This window comes from Elgaria multicarinata, chromosome 1 (genome assembly GCF_023053635.1).
Source record: "Elgaria multicarinata webbii isolate HBS135686 ecotype San Diego chromosome 1, rElgMul1.1.pri, whole genome shotgun sequence".
Taxonomy (NCBI): domain Eukaryota; kingdom Metazoa; phylum Chordata; class Lepidosauria; order Squamata; family Anguidae; genus Elgaria; species Elgaria multicarinata.
The window spans coordinates 47,826,767-47,853,359 of record NC_086171.1 but is presented as its reverse complement, the minus strand read 5'-3'; the positions used below and the strand labels follow the sequence as shown (position 1 = coordinate 47,853,359).

Here is a 26,593-nt window from a genome sequence, read left to right as displayed (position 1 = left end):
GAAAGTGATCTGAAGACACAGAATGCACTTCTGCAGCTGTAACTAAGGAGATCTAGTTGGATAGGAGACCACATGGGAAGTAGGGAACCCTATGTAAGCCATTCTAGATCCTTAGAGCAAGAGTGAGATAGATAGCGCAATAAACCTCCAAATTTCAAATATTTTTTTAAAAAACGAATCATATTTTTCACAAAATGGTGGGTTTTTCTGTGGCATTAGTGGTAGGGGAGGCCAGGTCGGCATTTTGGACTCTATAAAGGATTAGGTAAAGGCGACTGCATCAGTGCTACAAAGAGGGAGGAGGAATGTTAAAAAGTGGTACGGTAACTGTGATCTGGTTGGGGTGGGGTGTGAGGAAAAAAGATTTGTAATACTCATCGTCAGTGCCCATCTAACAGAGGATTTATTCCACATAGCATTCATGATAATGAAAGGTGCAATTTATCTTTTGCCAGCAACAAAATATGTTGTGAGATCTTCAAGAAAGGAGGTAGGACAGTCTTCTTTAATGTGGTGCCTTCCAAACATGTTGGGCCACAACCTTATCATTCCTAGCTTGCATGGCCATTGGGCGGGTGGGCTGGGGATAATAATGGGAGTTGGAGTCACACACATATGGAATATGCCACAAGACTGATGTAGGATATAGACTTTGGATCTCCTGCAATAAAAGCTTCATATAACTTGAGTGATAATATGATGCATCTTAAATATGTACATTCAGGTAGTCTCATGATTTTAAGGCATAAGTTCCAGTAGCTCTGGGTCTAGTCAGTGTGTAGATAGGAGACTGCCTAGGAACCCTATGGATGTTGCCTCAAGTTTCATGGAAGAAAGGTGAGATGCAAATATAATAAATACATACATAGTAGTAAAGTGGCACTAAGTCAAATTAAACCAAAATCATCCAGATCTGCAGCAATAAAACCTTAACCTTCTGAATTATTTTTCCAAAATCTGATAAAGGACACCATGTTATCATAGCATTATTGGAGCAAGTTCATATCTCCCATAACTTAACAAAGCAAACAACCCTTTGCTTTGGAACTTTATTGCTTTATTTATTATCGATTACAGGGCCAAAAGCATCACTTTCGTTGTCGCCATGGAATAGATCAGCCCAATTAAAATGATCCCTATGCATTATATTGGAAAATGTTGCATATGAAAGGCCAACATTTAACTGGTTTTTCTTACCTTTGGAGTTTATTGCACCAGCTGCAGTTGAAGCCAATCGTAGCCATGACACAAGGCCCACAGCTGTTAAACTGGAGGCAGGCTGTAAAAAAAACAAAAGCAAAGCACCACATACAAATAAATGGCTCACCTTAGAAACTCTTCCTAGAATCAATAGTTTTCTCAGGACTCCAGAAATGTATGCGCTTCAAAATAATGGGGGAAATTGGCAGGCTACAGTTAAGCAGCAGGCTACTCTATGGAAATATACACACATATTACAGATTGATCTTTTGGATTCAGTTTTAATCCCATTTGTAAATGTAATGCCATCCACAAATCTTCATTTCTCATACGGCTCCTAAATTCGCCCTTTGCCGTGAAAGCATTCAATTATTCCTTTATGCCTCTTTCCTTTTGGGTTCTTACATTTCACAGCATATAGCTAATGTTTTTGTCATATGGGCATAATAAGCTGGGGTAGGAAACTGTGTAAGAGCTATAATTGGATTAAGAGGAGCATGGTAGCTGATTTCAGTTTCTTGTGAGGGTTTGTCTGGCAATTTACATACCAGGCCCTTTTTAAATGTAGATTTACCTTGGCCGAAAAAGGAGATGGACGAGCTGCAAAATAAGCACCTGCTGATATTTCTTTTGGAGAACAAACAAGGAAAGTAAGCTTGCTGTTCCATGAGACGAGACATCCTTACGGGATAATATTTATGAAGCACCTATGATTGCTCAGTACTGTGCAAATATACAATCACCAGACAATGTATGCACTGGCTATTCTTCAGAGAGACTAATAGATAATCCAGTTAGGTATGTCTTCACCAGTGACCTTGTTTTGTAGCTCTTCATATTTTCTTTTGTTCTGGTTGTGTGCCTTGATGTCTCACTGGTGCTCATAAAGTATCTCCTGCTCATTCATGTCTCTACCTACTCTCTAGCCCATGATGATTTGAACTCCCCCAAATGGTGATGCATGCAAACAGCTACGGACCTTCTCTTTCTCCCGCTCTCTCTTTTGGTGCAGTGAGAGAAGGGGAAAGAATCTTTTGTGTTTTGGATGTCCTGTCTTGGCAATTGGTGGAATAGTTCTTCAGGAGGCTCCAGACACCATCTCCACTACAGAAGAAGCTCAATGGTGTGTTTTTTATCACTTGTGTTCCTATCTCTCAGCTTAGAGGGGCTGTCAGAGGGGCCCAATTATGGCATTGCTCCTTTCTTTGAGTCAATGTTTTACATAGTGGGTGTGGCCATGACACTAGGGCCCTTTCCACACCTAAGGATTATTCCAGGAAAATGGAGGGATCATCCCTGCCTGCTCCCAGGATCCCCTGTATGTCATTTGGATACACAGGGATGATCCCGGGACGATCCTGGGAAAAAAGGCATGTGTATAAATGGCCTAGGATTCTGACGCAGCTGGAATTGTGCAATTTTTAAATTATTAATTTATCCTCATTCATCCTCTCTTTCATCAGAGAGCAGAAAAACAGTAATGTGGCTATCTCATCTTGAGATAGTAAAACTGACCAAAGATCCCCCAGTGATCTTCATGGTTGAGTATCTGATTTAAGACAAGTACTCTATTTATTTACTAACTAAACCACACCATATCATGCCAGGAAAAAAGGAAAAAGGAAAACAAAATGAGATATCTATTTATAAAGATGCTATGCGGTAGCTTTCCCGAACATGGTGTCCTCAAGATGTTTTGGACTACAAATCCCATCATCTCTGACAACTGGCCATGCTGGCTGGGTCTGATTGTAGCCCAGACTACCAGATTGTAGACTGATTGTAGCCCATTTCTATACCGCCCAGAGAGCTCCGGCTATTGGGCGGTATAGAAATGTAATAAATAAATAAATAAATAGCTGTAATCTAAAGCATCTGAAGGGCACCACATAGCAAGAGAAAGGAGAACAAAAGAAAGAAAGAAGAATGGGGGTTTTTTGCCCCAGGAAGTTCTAGTTTTCCTCAAAAAGTAGTGAGCTAACAGAGAAAGTTCGCTACAAGGTTGTCCCCATGGTGGCTGAAACAGAACTGAGGGAACAGGTGGGAACCTGTTAGGGACATGCACACTGGGATGGTGGGGGAGGGTTCCCGCCAAAAAATCCCTCAGCTTTAGAAGGTTGCTGATTGTGTGATGCACAGAGACCTTGAAAAGAATGTGTGCTAAAAGGGAAGATGTCTATAAAGTATTTTAAAACCACCAGACTATCATGAAGAATGTTACATTTCATGCACTTGTTGGACTTTACTTACTGGGTAGTGGAATCATCTCCACAGCTGACAGGTTGGTGACCTTTGACATCTGAAGCTCCACTCTGTGATATTCATATATTGTTCTTCTACGAACATCTATCAGGAAAGAAAGAGAAAAATTCAATTCCGTAGTTCAAAGTTAAATTCTCATTTGAGTGTCCTCCTTTTTGCATGACAACATTGCCACTGCCATGGAAAGTCAAGATATACATGTACTATTAAAGTCACTCACATGGGAAATAGATTTAACTTGATTAGTGTCAACAGTTCTCATCAGTGAAACTATTATTCAAATATTTCCAGTACTTTCAATGAAAATTTCATGCATTTCCCTACAAATGTAACAACAGGTTTTCTGTAGCAGTGACTAGACTACAAAATGTTTTCCAGTGCAGATCCACCTGGCTCCACTGTTGGCTGGTTTTTGAGTTAAGGCTCAGTCATTATAACAAGCACTTTGTGGCTAAGTCAACATTGGTTTTGATGCTTCTGATGTGGGTTTTGCATGTTGTTCTTTTATCTGGTTGTTTTATAGCAGTCTTCCCCTTTCTGGTGCCATTCAGGTGTTTTGGACTTTAACTCCCATCAACACTGGACAGCATGGCCAATGGTTATGAATGCTGGGAGTTGTAACCCAAAACATTTGGAAGGTTGGGAAAGTCTGTTCTATAGCATTGTTTTATATTGTATTATTGTAATGTGTAAGCCACTTCAGTCACCACTGATAGAAAAGCAGGATAAGCATTCTTCAAAAGAAATAAAAAGCACAGAGGATAAAAATAAAACAACAAATCCATCCATCCCCCTTTCTGTTATGCAAATATTACAATTGGACACTTTAAAGGAGGTAAGAGGTGCTATCATGCAGCACGATCCTATGCTTTCTTAGTTTGTAAGAAGTAAGTTTGGATTGAGTTCCAGTTTAAATCAGGACAGAACTGACAATAAACCATTCCTGCAAAGCAGAATATTAACTGCAAAGTCATAAATAGATTGCTTTAAAAGGCTTCTGCAAGTACCACTCAGAAACAAATAGACAAGCAAGCAAAAAAGTTATGATAAAAATTACCATCTCATTCTTGCTTGTCTATTCAATGTTTTATTATTTTGATCATGTTCAGGATTGTAGATATTAGCTTCATGACTGAAAGACAAGCTTGTAGTTTAATAATGTATTAGTAAGAAATCATGATGACCTTTTACTTTGGATTTCCTGGTTCTTATTACAAACTCCCACTGAATGCAGTTGAAGTCATGTGCGCAGATGGAGAAGGCAGAATTCGGGAGGCAGGCCAAGAATGCAGCCTCCATGACTAGATTAACAGCTGATTGCAATGTGGGACATGGGAAAAGGGTGCAACCACAGTACAACCCTGAAATCAACCACAACTGAAGTAAGGAATGGAAGAATCTGTCAATTTCACTTTCTCTCAATTTCTCATGTTTTGAACACTGAGATTTTTTCCCAATCTTAAATCTGGTGCATCCTAAACATTGAGATTTTTTTTTTAAAAAAAAACACACACATTTGCATGAAAATTCATATGAATTTTTGAGCATGCATTTCTTCTGCTACAAGTATTTTTATTTGCCATTTTGCCTCACATACAGATTTTAAAAACAAATTTTCCTAATACATTTTTGAATGCTATTGTCATTGACACACACGTTTTGTGTGGTCCTTTCCCTAATGTATGCTTTTTGAGCACATTTTTGATTGGCTAAAACCACTGCAAAATTCAGAGAAGTGCAAATTTTGAAAGAGAACTGAGTTTATTTTATTTATTTATTTATTTATTTATTTATTTATTTATTTATTTATTACATTTCTATACCGCCCAATAGCCGAAGCTCTCTGGACGGTTCACAAAAATTAAAATCATAGTAAGACAACCAACAGGTTAAAAGCACAAATACACAATACAATATAAAAAGCACAACCAGAATAAAAACCACGCAGCAAAATTGATATAAAATTAAAATATAGAGTTAAAACAGTAAAATTTAAATTTAAGTTAAAATTAAGTGTTAAAATACTGGGAGAATAAAAAGGTCTTCAGCTGGCGACGAAAGGAGTACAGTGTAGGCGCCAGGCGGACCTCTCTGGGGAGCTCATTCCACAACCGGGGTGTCACAGTGGAGAAAGCCCTCCTCCTAGTAGCCACCTGCCTCACTTCCTTTGGCAGGGGCTCATGGAGAAGGGCCCCTGTAGATGATCTTAAGGTCCGGGCAGGTAGATATGGGAGGAGGCGTTTCTTCAGTTTCAGTTTGTGTCAAGGTTTGGAAATGCAAAATTAGGTTAAGTTAGCATTCAAATTTGAACTTTTTTTTGTCCCATCCCTAGATTGGAGAAGACAGCAACTTCAGAGCAATAATGTATTATTAGATTCCACAAAGAAGTCCAGTATGAAGAAGCATCACTTGGAATGATAATGAGCAGGGAAGCCAGGTGACAGAAATGCCCTAAACCCTCGCCCGGCGTAGCCTGGGCGGGGTGGAGCTGTTGTGGGGGGTGCGTGAAACGAGGCACGGAGGCCGTCGATTTGCAGCCTCCCCATGGGCCCATGTGATTCAGGGAGGGGACAGAAGCCTATTTAAGAGACCGGTGCCCCTCCCCGAACAGTCTTTGCGGGACGGATGCACCTGAGTCATTCACTCGGCGTCCTTGGAGCCCAGACAAGAGCGGCAGCAATCGGTTTTCCTCCTGAAAGAGTGCAGGAGGTTGGCAGATGGCGATCACATGCCTTTTGGTCTTATGTGCGCAGTTTGCACCATTGATTGCATTATCTGTGTTTACATAGTTCCATTTTCTTCCTAGATCCTTGGGAGTGTCGAGACCTAGTCCGGGTTCTCATCTGCGGGCACAGTTTTATCTTCTGGGCCGGAAGGAGGGCATCCTGCACAAATTTTGGTACCCAGTTGGGTTTGAGCCTAATTGCCAACACACATTGGTTGGGCATGTGTGGCATGTGGTGGGAGCACCTCCTTCCTACGTTATTCCAACAGCGTGCGCCCTTTCTTACCCCACAGGTGCTACTAGTACACTTGGTGGAAAAATGACTTGGGTTTGCTCAAAGGTAAGGCCTTAATTCTCCAGGTAGCAGCTGATTTCCAATTGATCAGACAGCGCTGGCCTGGGTTAGTCATAATTTGGTCTTTTTTGATCCCTAGGTTAAATTGGAGAGCTAGTGAGCCTAGGGCCATTGAGCGTGCTTGTAGACGGGTAAATAGGGAAGTTTACCACGAATTACCTAGGAATGGCGATTGGAGCATCCAGCACCTCACAATATCACATGCGCGGGGGGAGCTTTATAGGAGCGACGAAGTCCACCTTTCAGACCTAGGCAATGATTTATTCTTGATGGATCTCCAGAGGGGCTTGAGCGATATTATAATGAGAGTGTGGGGAGGAGTCGACAAAGCATAAGGCTTGTCGCCCCCATTGGCAGGAATGCAGGCATCTTCACTTGGTGAGGGACGATAAGCATTCTATGGCACCTGGTGGTGATTGGTAAATACCTGAGGTTCAACAGCTGCGAGTCCCGCGACCCAGCTGGGGAAATAAGGATTACCTCTGAGGCAATCACAAACTGCGAGGGGGGTGACACGGAAGGCCTCCCTACCCTGGAAGGGGAAGCTGGGGGGCGGTGAAATGCAAGAAACCCCACCCCCTGGCTGAGAATGTCTCGCCCATGTTCAATTAACAGATGTTTGCCATTTTTAGAAAAGATGCCTGCTTAAGCTCCCTTCAGCAGATCCATCAATAAAATGTGGCCCAGTTTATAACCCAGCTATTGCGTTCAACTCATTATTTCACGCACTCCACACTCCACAAGTGCTGACTGGGAGCTTGTGTCCCCTGAAATGGTACCTTTCCCTACAAAAAAATAATCTAAAGAAACTTCATCTCAGCCTGAGTGCACACATTTAAATGATCCTGGCAACCTCATATTGGCCTGAGTGGAAAAGAAACAGGAGAACAAGTGTGGTGTAGTGATTAGAGTGCTGGACTAAGACTGGGGAGAAAGTTCAAATCCCCATTAAGCTATGAAGCTCACTGGATGACCTAGGGCTTCTCTCTCTCTCTCTCTCTGTGCCTAACCTACCTCATAAAGTTGTTGTAGGAATAAAATTGGGAAGGTAGAGAAACCATGTACACTGGCCTGAGCTCCTTAGAGTAAGGGAAGGAGGGACAAAACTGAAATAAATAAATAAGTAACGTAAGAAGAGCCATGCTGAATCAGACCAAGGGTTCATCTAGTCCAGCGTTCTGTTCAGACTGTAGAACATGAGTGCAATAGCACCTTCAAACTCACAGTAACTGGTGTACAGAGGCATGCTGCCTTGGATTCTGGATACAAGACCATTGCCTCAGATACAGCTATCAGGACGAATAGCCATTGATAGCCTTTGTCCAATCCCCTTTAAAGCCATCCCAATTGGTGGCCTTCACTACATCTTGTGGTTGTGAAATCCATCAATTAACTATGTGCTTTGTGAAGAAGTACTTTGATCTGTGCTGAATCTCCTTCCATTCTCCTTCATGGGATGACCCCAGATTCTAGTATTGTGAAAGAAGAAGAAAAACCTCTCCCTATCCACTATCTCCTCACCATGCATATTTTTGTACACCTTTATCATGTCTTCCTGTACTTCCTTTTCCCTCCTAAGCTAAACAGTCCCAGATGTTGTCACCTTTCCTCAGAGGGCCATTGCTCCAGCCCTTTTATAATTTTGGCTGCCCTTTGCCAACTCTACAATACGCTTTTGGAGGTGCAGTTATTAGATTCTATGTTTAGCCTAAAACAATTAATATTGCTCCTTGCTTACCAGCAGGCAAGATATAGTCGTGTGTTCAACAAAGCAATCAAGAGTACAGCCTGTGAACAGCAGCTGCAATTTCTGTTCTACACTGGCAAAGCTCACTACATCCAGAGTGCAATGGACGGCATTTCCATTCTTATCCAATTTCATAGGCACATATTGGCAGGATGTGGCACAGAGACAAACCCACGAATTATTCTACTTAACTTCTTATCATGGCTAAGCACTGTCATTGCCAATTAACTCAACTTGTTATTTCGTTTAGGGCCAATTCTTTTAAACCCTGTTGATGAAAGCTCTCTCTCTCTCCCCCTCTCCAACATGAACGTTAACATCCTATTAAGTGAATAAATTACCGCCACCAAGCCAGTCGGAATGAATTACTAGGAAGATTCTGGCTGAGATAACTACCTTGGAAGGTCTGATACCTGTCTGGAGCTCCAAATGCACAGGAACAAAATGGGTGTGCAGAGGCTAAGCTAATTTGGGCTGGATTTGAGCACCTCTCTTGCCAAGCAGGGCAGGAATGATGTATTCTCCCACGGTGACTTGTCCATATGATGCACCTGCCAAATCAAAAGCATTCAAAGGATGTGTTTGAAATGAACTTCTGCCAGTGCCAGAGGCTTTAATTTGTTTCCCCAGAAGAAGTCAGGTCCTTTGGTCCAAAAAAGCAGGCAAATGAATACATAAATAAAAATGATGGCATTGGGCACTTCTGCTGGTCTTTTCTATGTTCAGTCATTAGCAAAGGTTAACACGGGGCAGGCAGGTTTGGCATAAGCTAGTGAATTCTGAATGTGCTCATCAGGAACAGTATGAGAAATGGATTTTAGGAAGCTATAATACCCGTGTGACAAAAAAAGAAGTCCCAAACTGTAACTACTGAGTTGACTGGCTGTAATGGTTTCAGGATGCAGTCCATACACCAGCCTTCTCTATCTTGGAATACCCATCTGTCTGGGGGTGATGGGTGTTGTAGTCTAGCACATCTGGAAAACAGGTTAAAGAGGGCTGCTCTAGGTGGCTAGGAGTAAGTGTAATAAATGGGACTTCTCAGTAGACATAAATAGGACTGGGCTGCAAGTTGTTATTCTTCTGACAGGATGGGAAACAATGATGAATAACACCCCTCTTGTTTTAAAAAAGGATACTAAAATTACTTAAAAAAAAGAATTTACAGTGAAATCTAAATTTAACACAACTGACTCTACGTTTAGCCTCCTACCCCAGCAAAATGCTGTCCTATGGGCCCTCTGTGATGTCAGAGTGCACATAATTGTCCTCCCGCACTGGGCTCACTGCTGATAGGCAGTAGCAACAGCATTGCTGCAATTTAAATTACCCACAGTGTTCTGGTGTACATAGCTCCAGGGTATTCTGGGAAATTTAAAATAGCAGGGAGCGCACAGAAGCTCCAGACCCACTAGAGACATTTCTACACCAGCCTGAAAATGCAGGCTGGCCACGGCTGAGTCCCTGTGCCTTAGGTCAGAGATCTGTACAAAGGATGTCCTGCAGATGACATGAGTGAGAGTGGAAAATTGGCAGAAATTGATTGGGGTGTCTTAGACTTAGGTGCCTGCACTCAGTCCCCAGGGAATGGATCATGGTGCATTTCTGTTATATGGACATATCATAGAGTTAAAGACTGAGTGATACTCATCATGAGATGTCTTATCTGGGGTTTGTAAGAGAAACAAACAAGTGCACTAAATCCAAAGTCATTGATTTCCATCAGTTATTATAAAAATCCAAAGAGCTTAAATTTGTTATATTCCTGTCTATCTCAATTTTAAGAGGATAACTATACGAGTGAATGATTTATTCTTAAGACAATCATTTGAATTGATTCTTTCTTACAACTGAGGCAGTGTCTCAGTGTTTAGCCTTCTATGAAAATCCTGTTGGCTCGATCAATATTTATACTGTGTATGCTCAAGATCACTTAATGCAGATTAATTACCCCATACCACACCTGCATTGCCCCCTTTTCCACACAAGCTGCATGATTAAAGACAGGAGAAATGGTAGAATTCCAACTCCTTTCATTCAATGAAATCTAATCTGTAGATCCATGTTCCTAATTTAGATTAGTCAATAGCAGTGGTAGCAAGGTTATGGTGAAAAAGATTCCATATCATGTGTCTAGGCACTACTAAAAACTAGTTCTCCTTGTGGTTGTATCTCCCTCACAGTGAGTTACAAGGAGCCACCACAGAGCAAATTGACTTTTGTCTAGCCTATATATGTGCTTCAGGATTTTTCCCCTCCCAATTCAATTATCAGTTGTTGTTATAACACAAAATGTATTACATTTCTAAACAACTACAACAGTAGCCAATATACCATAGCTAATGTTTTTTAGCAAACAAAATATCAAATTCAGCCTAATGCTTAGATTTATTTAATTTTGTCTGTTTGTTTGTTTGTTTGTTTAAGGCCTTTATAAGCTGCTCTATAACTACATTCTCAGGATGCTCTACATCAAGTTTATATGCCACAGAAATTAAAGTTTCTTGTGATGTAGAAGCTGAAAGAACATGGTACTATTTCAGGTTTACTCCTGGTATACTAGCTCTAATTGAATTAGTTATCAGGTAGCTTGTGAAGGCTTACACACCAGTCTGAAACAGTTTCAGTGGGGTGTGTGTGTGTGTGTGTGTGTTTCTATCAATCTATTTAAGCATATAACATGCAAGTAACAGCTCTGTAACAGAAGCATAATAACAATTTGTGATGCTGTGCACCACAGATTTTGGCCTCAACCCAATAATTTATTTTATAGTAGAGCCACTATTGCATTAACGGCTTTGGGTTTTCCAGCCCCTTGCTCCCAACTGCAGCCTCATTTGGTTCCGTGAAACTGCTCTGTAGGGTCGGGGGGTCCTCTAGCATAGCGAGGAATGCTTTGCACTGGGAGTGGGGAATTGGCAGAAAGTGTCTGGGGGCATCTTACATGAGCAGAACTCTGCTAGTGCAAGGTACCCCATCCAATTTCCATCAATTCCTTCCTCACCCTGCAGACCTCTGTACCACATCCAGAATTGGTCTGGGGGATTTCCAGAACCTCTGGAATGGTTTGGTAGGGTGGAGGCACAGGAGGCTGCAATCAGGAGGAGAGGGGGCAAGAAATCCCCGTTGTATGTGCAGCCTGCAGCTCTGTGATTTGCCCAACCCACTGTGCTTTTAGGTGTAAGTTAAGTAGTAAGAAGCCATTTTTTATCTTTTAACCTCCTGCAAGAAACAAATAATAACTGCCATTCTTTTGCATACTACAGAACCAACAAAATGCTAAGATACTTTTGTCTACATTTCCCTTTTGCAATAATTGGACTGGACTGGTTTATGGTTCATTTAACATCTCTGAAAAGACAAGAATGCTGGCAGGCCTGTTGTATGCAGGGCTTAAGAAACACCCATTCTTGAAGAAAATATTGCACTGGCTCTCTGTGGCCCAACTTGATTTGTTTTATCAAAAAGATGCTAGATTGTATATTCAAAAATACATTTGTTTTGCAAAATGTGCCTATGAATGCACTGTTCTTGAATACCACATCCCAAAGGAGCTTAAAGCAACAAACAGCTCACAGAAAGCAGGATATACAAAAGAGAATTCTCATATAAGTCAGTAGTTTTGTTTCCAAGATCCTGAAGTTGTAGGATTGCTGGCTGCCCAGCCTTATTTATTTACTTATTCTCTCCATAACAAACATTCTCTAGACAGATTACAAAATAATAATAATAAGCTGTACACAAATCTATCTATCTATCTATCTATCTATCTATCTATCTATCTATCTATCTATCTATCATCTGTCCCAATAAAATCTAGGCCTCTCCCCAACATATCTAGTGCCACCTTCTCCACATCTGGAATGCACCAAGTTGGGAAAAGCTGTTCTAGAAAGAATGATCACAATGATGATTACGCATTAAGCAAGCTGGCCAGGATAAGGTGTACCCTCTTGCCTGAGCTTAATGCATAAATAGTGTGATCATGCTAAGTAAGGTAGTGCCATGGCATCACAGGATTTGGGGGAGGGGAGGGACTGAAGCATGGACTGAAATAGGGCACCCCTCCCTCTGTACAACCGATGTTAGACAAGGTGGGAAAGTGCACCTTAGATTGAGTCCAGAGGGGGGCGGAGCTTGGCAGCCATGGCGGTGGCAGGTTTCTTCTGAGGCTCTGAGCGGCTTTGCCGGAAAAAGCAATTATCTATTTTTTAATGGGCATAAATCTTTGAGCAAACGACAGGAAATGATTATAAAAGCTATCGGAGCTGGAAAGTGTTGAGAAGAGCCGATGGGAGGAGGTGAGCTTGACGGAATGTCTTTATAAACTGCAGAGGCAAAACCGAAAGTAACATGATTGATGTCGCAGTTTGAAAAGAAAGAACTTATGCTTGTTAGACGTTGATCTGATTTACAGCGATCCTCACTTCTCATCCTTTATCTTAAGTTGGAAAGATTGAAATACTGGCTTTGAAGTTGTTTGCTGTAATCTTTGTAAAGTGGAAAGTGGAAGCTGTTTGCGGTGGGCCGAGAAGGGGGGGGTGAAGGGGAAGAAACAGCATTCTGTGAGGGAGATGTGGGATTTTGAGAAACTGTGAATGATTGGATCTGATCCCCTCTAGTGAATGCTGTTGTGAACTGAATATATTTCCTCCCCCTCGGGAAGAAGGTGGTGTGTTTGGCACATAGAAGAGAAGCCAGTAAAAGTTGCTAAGGAAGTGGGGGCTCTAAGATTTATGCCCTACTCAGAAGGGTCCTATGTCCAACATTAAAAAAAAGATTAAGAAGTGGGAAAAGTTGAATATACAAAAAAAGAAACCTTCAAATCATAATTTAACCCACCTCTCCCACCTGGAAGATACAGCCCCTGGAACAGACCAGGAAGACGAAGTTATAGACCCAGTTTCTTTGGATACAGTACCAAATAAAGAAAAGAATATGGCTGAAGGGGGAAAAGCAATGGACAGCAACTTTCCCTCCCTAGCAGAAATTAAGGCAGTTATTGTAGAGAATAATATCATCATTTTTAAAAAAATGGATCAGCAAATGAATGAATTTAGACAACAAATGCGTGTTCTTTCGGATAAGACCGCAGAAAACTCGGATAAGATCAAAGAGATAGAGGCAAAAGCGGAATTGGACCAGAAGAAGCAAGAGGCTTTTGAAAAATCAACAAATATTCAATTTAAGGAATGGGAATTACGTCTGATTGCCTTGGAAGACCAATCTCGTAGATCTTCGATTCGAATAAAGCAGCTGAAGCAGATACAAGGAGAAGATCTTAGAGAAATCATTCTGAACTGGTTCAAAGAGCTGATGCCTGACATACCAATAGATGGATCGGATCTGGACCGAGTCCACTGCGTGGGGGGGGCAAAACTACAAAGGGACTAGAGATATTTTGGTGAAATTTGGTAACTATTATAAAAAAGAGCAAATCATGAAAGAATTGAGATCTTTGACCCAGTTACAATATAAAGGCAAAGCAGTGCAAATTTATAATGATCTTTCTCAACATACATTAAATTGGAGACGGAGTATTAAACCAATAACTGGAATGTTAATGCAGAACAAAATTCCATATGCATGGGGTTACCCGGTTTTCTTAAGATTTACATATGGGAGGAGGGAACACAGAGTAACCTCATTGGATCAAGGTAAAGAATTGCTGAAGAGGCTGGGTCTGGATGGGGAAGCAAATGGGGCTGGAGTGGGTGGGGGAGGGAATGAGGCTGGGACATCTGGAGAGTAAGAGAATTGTTAATTATGTTTGGAGATAATTGCAAATAGAAATGCTAATATAGAAACCTGCCGGCCAGGCGCAGCACTGCCTCCCCCCCCCTTTAAAGTAGATGGCTGGAGTACTAGACTCACGGGGATATGGGGGGGATTAGAGTGGGGGGGTGGGGAGGGGGGGAAGGTAGGAGAGGAGGGATTGGGGTAGGAGGGTGGGGGTTTTATGTATGGAGTTTGTTTTTTTATGTAAGCAAGTTTGAATTGCTGAGCACAAGGGATCGGAAGAGATTTCAAAAGGGTGATTATGGATAAAAAGATAAAGGTATCAACACTCAATGTTAAAGGTTTGGGGGCAGTCGTGAAAAGGAAGAGAATAGAACAAATGCTTAATAAAGAGGGATCAGATATTATAATGGTCCAAGAGACACACCAAGGCTCCGAGAATTCGAATATGATAAAATTAAAGTGGTTAGCCTATTATGAAAAGTCATTAGGGACATCGAAAAAAAATGGAGTGGCCACTTTGATTTCAAAAAAAAGTGGGTTTATATTAGAAGAAGTAAAAAAGGATGATAAGGGCAGATATCTTATGTTAAAAGGTAAAATTGAGGGAAAGGTCTATACTTTGATTAATGTTTATGCCCCAAATGAGAGGCATAGAGAGTTTTTTATAAAGTTGTTTAAAGAAATAGAAGAATTTAAGGAGGGGTATGCTATATTAGCTGGGGATTTTAATATGGTTATGGATAATAAACGGGACAGGTCAAATCCCACTAATGCTGAAAAGAGGAACAATATGACTATATTGAATAAATTAGTAAAAGAAAATGATTATTTAGATTCGTGGCGTTTACTTAACGGGAATAGTCCTGGATTTTCATACTTTTCCCCAGTTCATCATACATACTCCAGGATAGATTATATATTTGTTTCAAAAGATTTTGCAACGAGGATTTGTAAAATGGAAATGGGGGTAATAAAAGTAACTGATCATGCCTTGTTAAGTCTAGAATTTACAGTTAAGAAAGATTATAAAGAGGCATATAGATGGAAGCTGAATACAAAGATATTGAAATATAATAAAATAGTAGATAAAATTCGGAAGGAACTGTCGGAGTCATGGGAAATTAATGAAAAAGGAGGAACAGCTGGGTCAGTCATTTGGGACACCATGAAGGCTGTAGCAAGAGGAATCTGTATTAGAGAAACATGTAGTTTAAAAAGACAACAACGTGCAGAACAGGAAAAGTTAGAGATAGAAATTAAAAACTTGGAGGAAAGATATTGGCGAGTTAAAGATAAATATAAATTAGTGGAAATACAAGCTAAGAAGAAACAATTAGAAAATTTAAATATAGAAGAGATTCAAAAGAATTTAATGTATATGAAAAGGGAATATTTTGAAAACAGTGATAAGAACTCGAGGTTGCTTGCCAAGCTCACACAAAAAGAAAAAGGGAGGAATGGGATAGAAACGTTGAAAGATAGCCGAGGGAATTATTGTCATGCAATGAAAGCTAAAATAAAAATTTTTCAGGAATTTTATCAGGAATTGTATAAGGGTAAAGAAATTCAACAAGAAAAGGTGGAGGAGTATATTGGAAGGTTTATAAAGAAGGGAATAAAATTAGAATATAAGGAGTTAATGGAGTCAGTAATAACTCAAAGAGAAGTTGAAGAGGTTATTGATAAGTTAAAAGTTGGTAAATCACCGGGAGCAGATGGTTTGGGTCCAGAATATTATAAGGTCTTCAAAGACTGTTTAGTTCCAAAATTAATGGAACTTTATAATAGGATATTATCAGGAGAGAAGATACCTGAATCATGGGAACATTCAGTGATAATTCTGATCCCAAAACCAGATAAAGATTTGACTAATCCCGATTCTTATAGACCTATTTCTTTAATAAATCAGGATGCTAAAATTTTTACATCTATTATGGCCAAACGGCTAAATAAATTTTTGGCAGAATATATAGGAGCAGATCAATGTGGGTTTGTGGTAGGAAGGCATATGCATAATTTAGTGGGTAGAGTTTTAAATGTAATAAATGTAATAAAAAAAGCAAATATTAAGGCAGGTATTATGGCATTAGATATTTTTAAAGCTTTTGATTGTGTGAGCTGGCAGGCACTAAAGAGTATTATAGATAAATTGGGATTTGGAAATAAATTTAAAAATGTAATAGAACAGCTATATTCCCAAAATACGGCGGTAGTGGTGGTAAATGACGGACTTACTGAAAAGATACGACTAGCCAGAGGAACAAGACAAGGATGTCCACTCTCGCCGGTCCTGTTTGTAATGGTTATGGAAGTTTTGGCGAAGGCACTAAGGGAGGATGAAGAGTTAGAAGGAATTGGAGAGGTAAGGGAAATAAAGTTAAACATGTTTGCGGATGACACTTTATTGACCATTAAGAATCCATTAAGAAAATTAGAAAGAATTAAATATCAGTTGAGGGAATTTGAGGAAATTACAGGGTTAAAAATAAATTGGTCTAAATCAGAGATGATGTTGTTTAACTATACCAAGAAGGAAGAAAAGGATTGGGAATTTAAGGGAATGGAATTGAAAGTTAAGAATGAGATTAAATATTTGGGAATTAAAATTACAAAAAATGTAGAGAATCTTGAAAAGGAAAATTTAACGAGGTTAAAGAAAGAGGTATTAGAGAAATTGGAGAAATATAAAAGATTAAATTTATCTTGGTTCGGAAGAATAGCCTTAATAAAAATGAAGATATTAGCTAAAATTAATTTTGTATTTAGAATGTTACCTATAAAAATATCAGAAACCGAGATAAAAAGTTGGCAAAATATTATTAATAAATATTGTAACGGAGAAAAGAGAGCAAGAGTGAATAAAAATAATTGGTACCTAAGCCAAAAAAAGGGGGGAATGGGTCTCCCAAACATAAAATTATACTACGTAGCAAATAGATTAAGACATGTTGTAGAAGCAATTATGGGAGTAGGAGAATTATATTGGATGGAAGAAAAAACCATAAATAAGGTAGAGATGAATTTGGAGAATGTTTTTTTTAAAGACGGAGGAAGAAAGTGGGTTGGAAGTATAGATAATCCACTCCTGAGGACTCAATGGGAAATTTGGAGTAAATTTAAAGGGAAGCTGCTTCCGAGCAACTCTCCCTTAGCACCGATAATAATGTTAAAGAATTTCCCAGAGGATCTAAAGGGTAGATTATGTAAAATATTAAAAGAGAAAAATAAAATAAGATTAAAGGATTGGGTAAGAGATATTAAAACAAGAGAGGATATGGAAAATTTGTTAAAGGAGAAGAAGCTATCTTGGCTAGAATATGGTCAATTAGAGCAATGGAATAAAAAGTGGATTAAAGATAATAGAATGTGCAGAAAGATGACGAGGTTTGAAGAATTAGTAGTAAGTAAGGAGGAAGGGAAAGGAGGTAGTATAGTTTCAAAAGGATTAATGAGTGAAATATATAAAATATTGTTAGAGAAGGAGTTTAGAGAGAATACAGAGAAAATGGTTTGGGAATCAGATTTGAAGATACAAATAGGGCGACAGAGCTGGGAGGGACTATGGAAACAAAGAGTGTTGAGAAGTTTATCAGTAAGAATAAAGGAGAATTATTTTAAAATTCTATGGAGGTGGTACCTAACCCCGGTTAGATTGAATAAGATAAGTGATCAACATTCAGCAAATTGTTGGAGAGGTTGTGGGGAAAAAGGAACGTATTTACATATGTGGTGGCAATGCAAATATGTACAAAGATTATGGAAGATGGTGTTCTCAGAAATTGAAGAAATAGTGGGAATGAAAATAGAACAAACACCAAAAATAGCATTGCTGTCACTATTTGAAGATATAAAGTGTGGAAAAGGAACTATAGAGCTGATATCGAATTTGTTGGTTGCAGCACGACTGATGGTAGCTAGGAACTGGAAGATCCAAGGGGAATACTCTATTGAGGAATGGTATAAAGAAGTCTGGGACATAGCCATTAATGATAAACTGACATGTAATATTAAGTAGAGAAAAGGCGTAACTAAAATAAATGAGTTCGAAGGAATTTGGAAACAGTTCCTAGTGTTTGTGTTTACTAAGGGAAGTGGGAAACCACCAGCAGAAGAAACGATTAGATTTTGGACTCAAGAATGATCCCGAGGTGGGGGGTGCACTTTTATGTTAAGAACGAAGATGTTGTAGTATGATAAGGTATATGTAATAGTTTTTGATATTTGTACTCAACAATCATTCAATATGTATGCAGCAGATATTTGATGTTTTTTTTTTCTTATTGTGTTTTGTTTCAGTTATATTTTGGTAATGTTTATCTATGTTTATATAGTGTTGAAAATGAATAAAAATTTAATAAAAAAAAAAAAAAAAGATTGAGTCCAGAGTGCCCATCAAATGGTCTGTGCTGCAAGACCACATTGGGGCAGCATGATCACAGTATGGACCACAGTAATCTGGTGTTGCCGTTCATTGTACTTAAAGAGTACATTTGTACCAAATGGCCCTTTTAATGAATAACTGAAGAACCAACACAAAGATTATGTAACCGATGTATTATTAACACAAGGAGAAAGTAATGTAAGTATTCCGAATATCCTCTAAACTACACAACCTTAGAGAAAAGGAAATCTGTACTACTTAACCATCATGATTACATGAGCAGCTGGCTATAGCTAATTTCAGTGTCACCTTAACCTCCTTTCATTGAATGAAGAAATTGCCTGCATGAAATTCCAAGACAGCGGAACAGCAACCATACAATATGTATTCTGGAAATACATGTTGAGGAATACAGAACTATCCCTTTTGACCGACAGTTGAATTTTGCTTATCGGTTCCAGACAAATAATACAGCAGATAGTCACAGTGGGAGTTGTAAACCAAATAAAATTACATTTAAATAAGCAAACCCAAAGCTACTTAAGGGTGGGGTCTTTTTTGGGCTTATTTAGTTAAAACATCTTTTTAATCTCTCTGAATTTGTGTTCTCCTCACACATAACTCTTCGTAACCACACGGTCTCACATGACACTTATTAGTATGTATTAACAACATACTGGGAATTTGCTGGATCCTGTGGATGACCACAAACGCATCTGACAGACCCACTTTCACAGGGTGGTTGGTTGAACTTATCTGTGTCACTGACACAGGAATCTGCAAAACAAAAAAGAAAGAAAGAGAGGGGGGGAAGGAGGAGGAGATATTATTTACATATTCCAAATAGTCTTATTCAGTTCGTAACAACTTTAAAATCACTTCACTGACTGCAAATTAGTTTCCGGGTGAAGTATAAAGTGTTGGTTATTACCTTTAAAGCCCTACCTGGTTTGGGTCCAGGTTACCTGTGGGGATCGCCTTTTCCTGTACAATCCGCCTTGCACACTCAGGTCCTCTGGGAAGAATTTACTTCAGTCAGCCAAAACTAGGCTGACAGGTATTACCCAGAGGACCTTCTCTTCTGCCGCTCCCAGACTGTGGAATGGCCTGCCGGGAGAGATTCACCAACATAACAGTCTTTCCGAATTTACAAATGCTATAAAGACTGATCTCTTCCAGAAGGCCTACCCAATTGAATTTTAAGATGTCTGGCTGTTATTTTAATAATGTATTAGTTTTATATGTTTTTAATCAGTTTTATGTATTTTATAGTATTTTCGTATTCAATGTTGTTCCCCGCCTTGATCCAGAGGGAGAGGCGAGTAGTAAATAAATAAATAAATAAATAAATTATTATTAGTAGTAGTAGTAGTAGAATGTGGTGGAAGTATAAAATGGAATCAAATGCTAAACTGGGTCTAAACAATGCAATCCAATGCAACGCTAGCTTCAAGTTGGGGGAGGGCACTTAGGAAAGACATACTCATTGGAGTCCTTCTTCCCGGTCTCACTTTCTCCTCTTCACTCTTGCTGCTGCCCATTTTCTTCCCTTCTCTCTGTAGGCCCAGTCCTCATCACCACCCAGAGGGGGCACAACACGTCTCCTTACCCATATCACTGCTTTCCTGTGGGATCGCCTTCTCCCATATAGTCCGCCCCGCACACTCAGGTCCTCTGGGGTGAACTTACTTCAGTCAGCTAAAACTAGGCTGACATCAGTTTCCCAGAGGACCTTTTCTTCTGTTTCCCCCAGATTGTGGAATGGCCTGCCAGAGGAGATTCGTAAAATTAACACTATGTGTGATTTTAAGGCAGCTTTAAAGACTAGCCTTTTCCGGCAGGCCTATCCAGATCAATGTTAAATCATGATTTTTTAAGATGTATTGATTCCTGTTCTAATGTTGTTCCCCGCTTCGATCCAAAGGGAGAGGCGGGTAAGAATTATTATTATTATTATTATTATTATTATTATTATTATTATTATTATTATTTCCGCTCAGGGAGGGCAGATAAACAAACAGAGACAACTGCTGGTGTATGGGCCTTGGCAGTTGCTCAAAGATGCAAATCTGTGGTCACTGTCCTACTCACCAGCACTGTACATTGTGTATCGGGATGCACCTTTCCATATCATCATACAGATAAGAAAGTACATTTTCAACTGCTTTCAATGGTGCAGTTATTATCTCTGTATTACTAGTTTTGCTCAATGCCCTGTGGTACATGAAGGTCTCTGCATAAAGGTGTTATCTGCCATGACAGGTGGTAGTTTTCAAACAGAGGCCCAACACCACCGAATAATATTTAGCAACTATAGTCGCAGTGATTAATGCACTTGGCTGACTTTTTCGACTGGATAGGGGCCACAATCCAAATCCCATAGCGGCTCCTAGATCAGTCACCAATAGAGAGTCTGGTCTTTGTGTACATTGAGCTCTTGTGCACATACTACCGAGCCTCTGGAATGTGGTGATTGTCAAACAAATAATCACCTCTCTTACTTGCTAGTGGCATATGCATTTGTCAGACATCTAGAAATGGGCTCCATTCCTGTTGCAATCTCTAGATTCTCCATGCAGTACTAATGGGTCTTTTCTTCTGCCTTGCCTTTCAGGGTAAGGAACAGCTGAATTGGGGATGATGAAAATAACATTTAAATGCACTATGATATTTGGTTTTGGTCTAGTACTTATGGTTTGACAGACCTGTTAATCAATCCCTCATAAGTACTTTAGCAATTACGTTTTCCAGCTTACTTTTCAGTAATCAATGTGGAAAAGTAAATTTACTTTACATAAACTAACTATAGGCCTCATTGTCAATTCACTGCAGGGGAAAAAACTCATGCAGACTTTTGAAATACAATGAATATTTTCCTCAAACAGTTTAGCTCCCTTATTGTGTAAACAGCTTCCCTTTTAATGCTGCTTTGCTAACACCTAACACAATTCTGCATGCAGAGCCACACAGAAAGTATATTATGGTGGGAAATGAATTCAGTTTCTATTACTGAATATTTCATAGAAATTTTGTTAACTTTTGTAAACAGTAAAGCAATAACCCATTTGGGCTAACAGAGTGGAACTGGGGCATCAGTCTTTATATAGTAAATCTATATGAGAAGGTCAGTCTTTAAGAGCTTTACTCTCCGTTGAAGAAAACGAGCTTTAGATCATTGCATGAGCAAAACAAAGACTTAGAAGTAGTGCTAATACTCAGTAATGCAACTGTGCATGATCTTTACATTATTGGGTGCATTTTTCAAAATGTTCTTAATGTAAAGGTTCTGCCTGCTCGTTAGGATGTAATGAGTCCTTCAGTCATGCTTTCATGACTCAACATCATGGATCCATTATAGCAGTTACATTTGCAGAGTATATTCCCAGTAGGGAGAGCAGAAGGACAAAACCAAATATAGTCATGGAGTGGACCTTCTGGAGGACTTTCCTCAAACAAAATCCCAACCTAAACAGGAAAGCTTTTATAGTTCATCCTGCCCAGGAGAGCCCAATGGCTGGCCTGGGACCAGTCCATAGGCCAAGAGTTCTTCACTGCTACTTCAACAAGCTGTTGTTGTTGTTAAAAATTATATACTGCTTTCCACAAAGGTATCAAAATGGTGACCATAAAATACAATGGCATAAAAACAACAATAAATATAACAATAAAAACAATTAAATACAAATTAATTAGCAGTTAAACTGCACATTTTACAAACCATAGCTGCCTGGATCACACTTCAGGGAAAACCATGGTAAAGAGATGGCTTTTGAAGAAGACATCTAAATCTCAGAATTGTGGGGGCCTGTCTAATGTGAATTGGCAAAGTGTCCCAGTGAGTGGGTTCTGCAACACCACATACTCTACTGCAAGTACTCCTTTAGTGAACCTCAGGAGCATGTGCATTCTTAGGAGATGTCTTGATTCTAGGCCTTCCCGCCGAGATGTGAGACAATAAAGAGGACTGCTGAGCTTTATTCAGTAAACATACATCTCTTCACACCTGAAGCGAGTGTGAATGCTAGGAGCTATCCTCTAAGCTTAATTAGCTTAACAAAGTAAGGCAGTTGCTTATCAACTAACTGGACAGTTTCTTGCAGTCCAGAACCCCTCCTTCAGTGAGGGTCTTCAAATTGTAACTTCTGGTGAGTGTCTAACCTAGCAGACTGCTTCCCACCTTCTCAACAATGCTCTCTTGACCCTGCGGTAGACTCTAGGATCTATCAGTTCCGATGTCCCCACTCTCTGACAAAGACTGACTTCCCAGAGGCGGGGAGGATGATCTCTGAGCTTGGGCCTCCTGTCCAATAAACTCCTGGGAAGTTTCTTCCTTGACTCGTGGAGAGTCTTGGGGAATTTCCTACTTCTCCTTCTCTTTCTTTAGTTTTGAGTCCAATTTAGGATAAACACCAGGGTCCAATCTACAACAAGAAGGGTATTGCACTATGAAAGCAGTATATAAAAGGTAGGAGCCACACCAAGCAGGTTATAGTACGAAGAAAGTGGTATATGGTATGTGTCAATGGGCCCCAACAGTTGTCAGAGCACTTCAGTACTGCTATAAAGCAGTTGTGTGGCTCTTGCCTTTTATATACCGCTTTCATACTGCTTTTATAGTGCAATATCCTGCATGGTGTAGATTAGGCCCAGGAGACCGGGCTTAATCTTAACAGGAGAGCTGCTCCCTCTGATTACAGATATCAGGATGGGAAATAATGGGTGAAGTGGTCCCTAAGTTCTAATAGCTCACCACATAAAGCAGGTCTACCAAAGGTTCTCAGTTCTAGTTCCAGTAGGTCCTGGTAATGAATTGTGCTCTGTGTTTTCAAGGCTGAATCTGTGTTTAATTTTCCATTTAAAACTGGGATCTATTATTTATGTTGATACCATGAATGGCTGACAAGAAAATCATTAAGTTAGTACAAAGGGAACTACAGCAACTTTTGATGACAGGCAATGGACAAGCTGACAGGGAAAATTATTCGTTTTCCTGTTAATATTTATAAGCTATATAAAAGAGGTATTTTAATGCATGTAGCAGTGATAGAAACATTTCCAAACACCATGTTTTCTCAGCACCAGTTGAGATGCTATTAGAGCTGGCTGGTATGCATAAATTAAATTAATTAATTTACTGCTCCACTCATGTGAGCAGTAAAATATCAGAAGAGGGGCAAAAAAGGTCTAGCACCTTCTTCCATGAAAATAAATTTCTAGTTTATCTAATACCCTGCTACTAGGAGAAGCTGCTATGAATATTTTTCATGAATATTTCTCTGATGTTCTATTGCCACATAACCCCTCCCCCCTCCGCATGCACAGCTATTTACATTTAACAGCCTGCTCTTTTCTACATTTTCTATCATGAAATCAGCAACATGTCTGATGGGACACAAATTACAGAGAGAGGGCCAGTCCAGGTGGTAAACAGGTGTGTACTGCACAATTCAGGTTGGTGCTTTTGACCTGTAATGTTCTAAATGGTTTATGCCCAATATACGTAAGAGCAGAAGTAAGGAATCTTTTTCAGCCAAATTCAATTCTGGAGAAGCTCTTGGGGGCCACATTCCAGTTGTGGGTCAGGACAAAAGCAAGAGGGGTGAGATAAAAGCAAAATGGGTGAGGTTAAAATATCAGCATATTTTAGGGTGACCATATGGAAAGGAGGACAGGGCTCCTGTATCTTTAGCAGCTGTCATTTGTATGCATGCAGCACCTGGTGAAATTCCCTGTTCATCGCAAGTTAAAGCTGCAGGAGCCCTGCCCTCTTGACCAGATACAAAAGAGTGCTGGGCTCGTGCAGCTTTAACTGTTGCGATGAAGGGGGAATTTCACCAGGTGCTGCATTCATACAAGTGACAGCTGTTGAAATTCAAACTTTAACACAACTGTTAAAGATACAGGAGCTCTGCCCTCTTTTCCATAGGGTCACCCTAGCATGTTTGAGCTTCAATCTCTTACTGCCAGTAACTAAGCCTTAGGAGAGGCATTTCAACCTTTCTGAATAGGGAAAAAACTCCACAAAAGGCAGGAAACTATAAAAAATTGGCAGATAATTGGTGGTCAGGGAAAAGAGGGTGGAGGCAGGGAAAGGGCATGGGCATTTGGGAAACCCCTGAGGGTTAAATTGCCACTCGAGGGCCAGATTTGGCCCAAGGTCCTGAAGTTCCAAACTCCTGCATAAGAGATCTCTCTTCTCCCACTGTACCTCACAGCTATCTCTTAATGACAGGTCAAGTACTTCACTTTCTTAACAGCAGCATCCATGCAATGAATCTTGGCACAGAGAAAGTCTTTTGCATTCAGATGTCAGAGGGTTGGCATTTTAGCATATTGAGCATTAGTATTTTTATTTGTTTGTAAATGTAAAACTAAGTAATTGTCAGCTCAAACTCACCTCTTTATAGCCAAAAATGATACGGCCGTCGTTGAGAAGAGTCGCCTGAAATGTGAAACTTCCCAGATTGTAATTATCTTGTAGATGTACATGATCCCACTGCACGACCAGTGCAGTACCTGTCAAGTCCAAAGTATGGAGGAAAGGAAAATATTGCAATAAATACAGTCACCACTAATAAACTCTAATACAATAACAATTAAACTTGTAGGAATATCTTAGGGTGCAATCCATAGCCTAATCTACACCAAGCAGGATGTTGCACTATGAAAGTGGTATGAAAGCGGTATATAAAAGGCAGGAGCCACACTACTGCTTTATAGTGGTACTGAAGTGCACTGACAACATTTGGGGCCCATTGACAAACACCATATACCACTTTTATATCACTTTCATAGTGCAATATCCTGCTTGGTGTAGATTAGGCCCAGGTTTAGACAGAAAAAAGGCGTACAACTCCTAGCATGCATAGTAGTTATTTTATGATTCCTGACGTAACAGTGATTGTTTTAGAGGTCCCTGAAGCACAATTTTCTGTAGAAAAGACATGTTAGCTGTGTATATATTAAGTATAATTTGAGTTGAAAGGCCAATGTGCATAATGACCAGCTATGGTGCACATTCACCATACTTCATGGAGAACGTGCACATGGACAAATTATGCACACATTCTCTATGGAGCTCGACCATTGTACATAACAGCTGATTATTAAGCCCATTAGCCATTTAACTCAAATTACCTCTAAGATATACCGTATTTCTTCGATTGTAAGACGCCATCGATTGTAAGACGCACACTAATTTCAGTACCACCAACAGAAAAAAAAACCTTAAGACACACCCGCAATTCGAAGACACACCCCATTTTTAGAGATGTTTATATGGAGAAAAAAGTGCATAGGGTACATTTTTCATCAAATAGCAAGCAATGGTTATGGCACAGGTCACAACAATCTATTACATAGGAGCAATTGTGGATCAGACTAAGAGTCCATCTAGTCAGACATCCTATTTCTAGCAGTGACCAGTCAGATGCTTCGAGGAAGAGCACAGCTTCCCTGAAGCAACAATGCTTGAATGTTACTGCTCTAAATTTTAGGTTCCATTCACTCATCGCAGTTAATAGCAACTGATAGACGTATCCTTTATGAATTTGTCTAACTCCTTTTAAAGCCATTCAAGCCAATGGTCATTCCCATAGCTTGCAGCAGCAAATTTCATAACTAAATTATATGCTGCATGAATACATTCTTTCTGTTAGAACTGCAACTAATGCTGTATGGCAGCACACTGGGCCTCCCCCCACCCGCCCCAATGTGTTGGACTACAATCTCCATCATGGCCATTGGCACCAGGTTGGGGAAAACTGCCATTTGGTCAAGAAAATGCTCCTCAAAGTAAATTAGAAAATTATTCCACAGGCAATATAAATACCAGGTACAAAACTGGTTTCATCAATGACCCTATCTTCTGGATGTTTCAGAGCGAGAAGTGAGACAGCAAAGCCCCTCCAGTGGCTCAGCTGGGAGCAAATGCCATTTTGCTCCTCTACTATGAATGCTTCTTAAAATTGCAGCCATTCTGCTTGGCTGTATCTAAGGCCCTCTCAGCTGGGCTGGAACCAACTGCAATTTGGCTCTTCTCATTTTCTTCTTCCCTCCTTGTTCCTTCTTCCTTTTGCATCCTAGATTGTAAGCCACTCTTTTCAAAAGTAAAATACATTCTGAGAGTATTGGCCAAAAGGTGATGTATAAATAATAATACAAAAATTATACTCAAGAGGT

General features: G+C 39.8%; 1 protein-coding gene across 1 annotated transcript in view; it reads right to left on the bottom strand.

Annotated features, from left to right (window-relative positions):
• The window catches only part of PLXDC2 (plexin domain containing 2), a 283,339-nt gene that overhangs the window by 36,951 nt on the left and 219,795 nt on the right, over positions 1-26,593 (bottom strand). Inside the window, exons 6-9 of the mRNA XM_063127724.1 lie at positions 24,810-24,928; positions 19,090-19,189; positions 3,451-3,546; positions 1,198-1,279 (exon numbers count right to left, since the gene is read on the bottom strand). Of these exons, the coding sequence (XP_062983794.1) occupies positions 1,198-1,279; positions 3,451-3,546; positions 19,090-19,189; positions 24,810-24,928 (397 nt within the window). The remainder of the gene's footprint in view (positions 1-1,197; positions 1,280-3,450; positions 3,547-19,089; positions 19,190-24,809; positions 24,929-26,593) is intronic.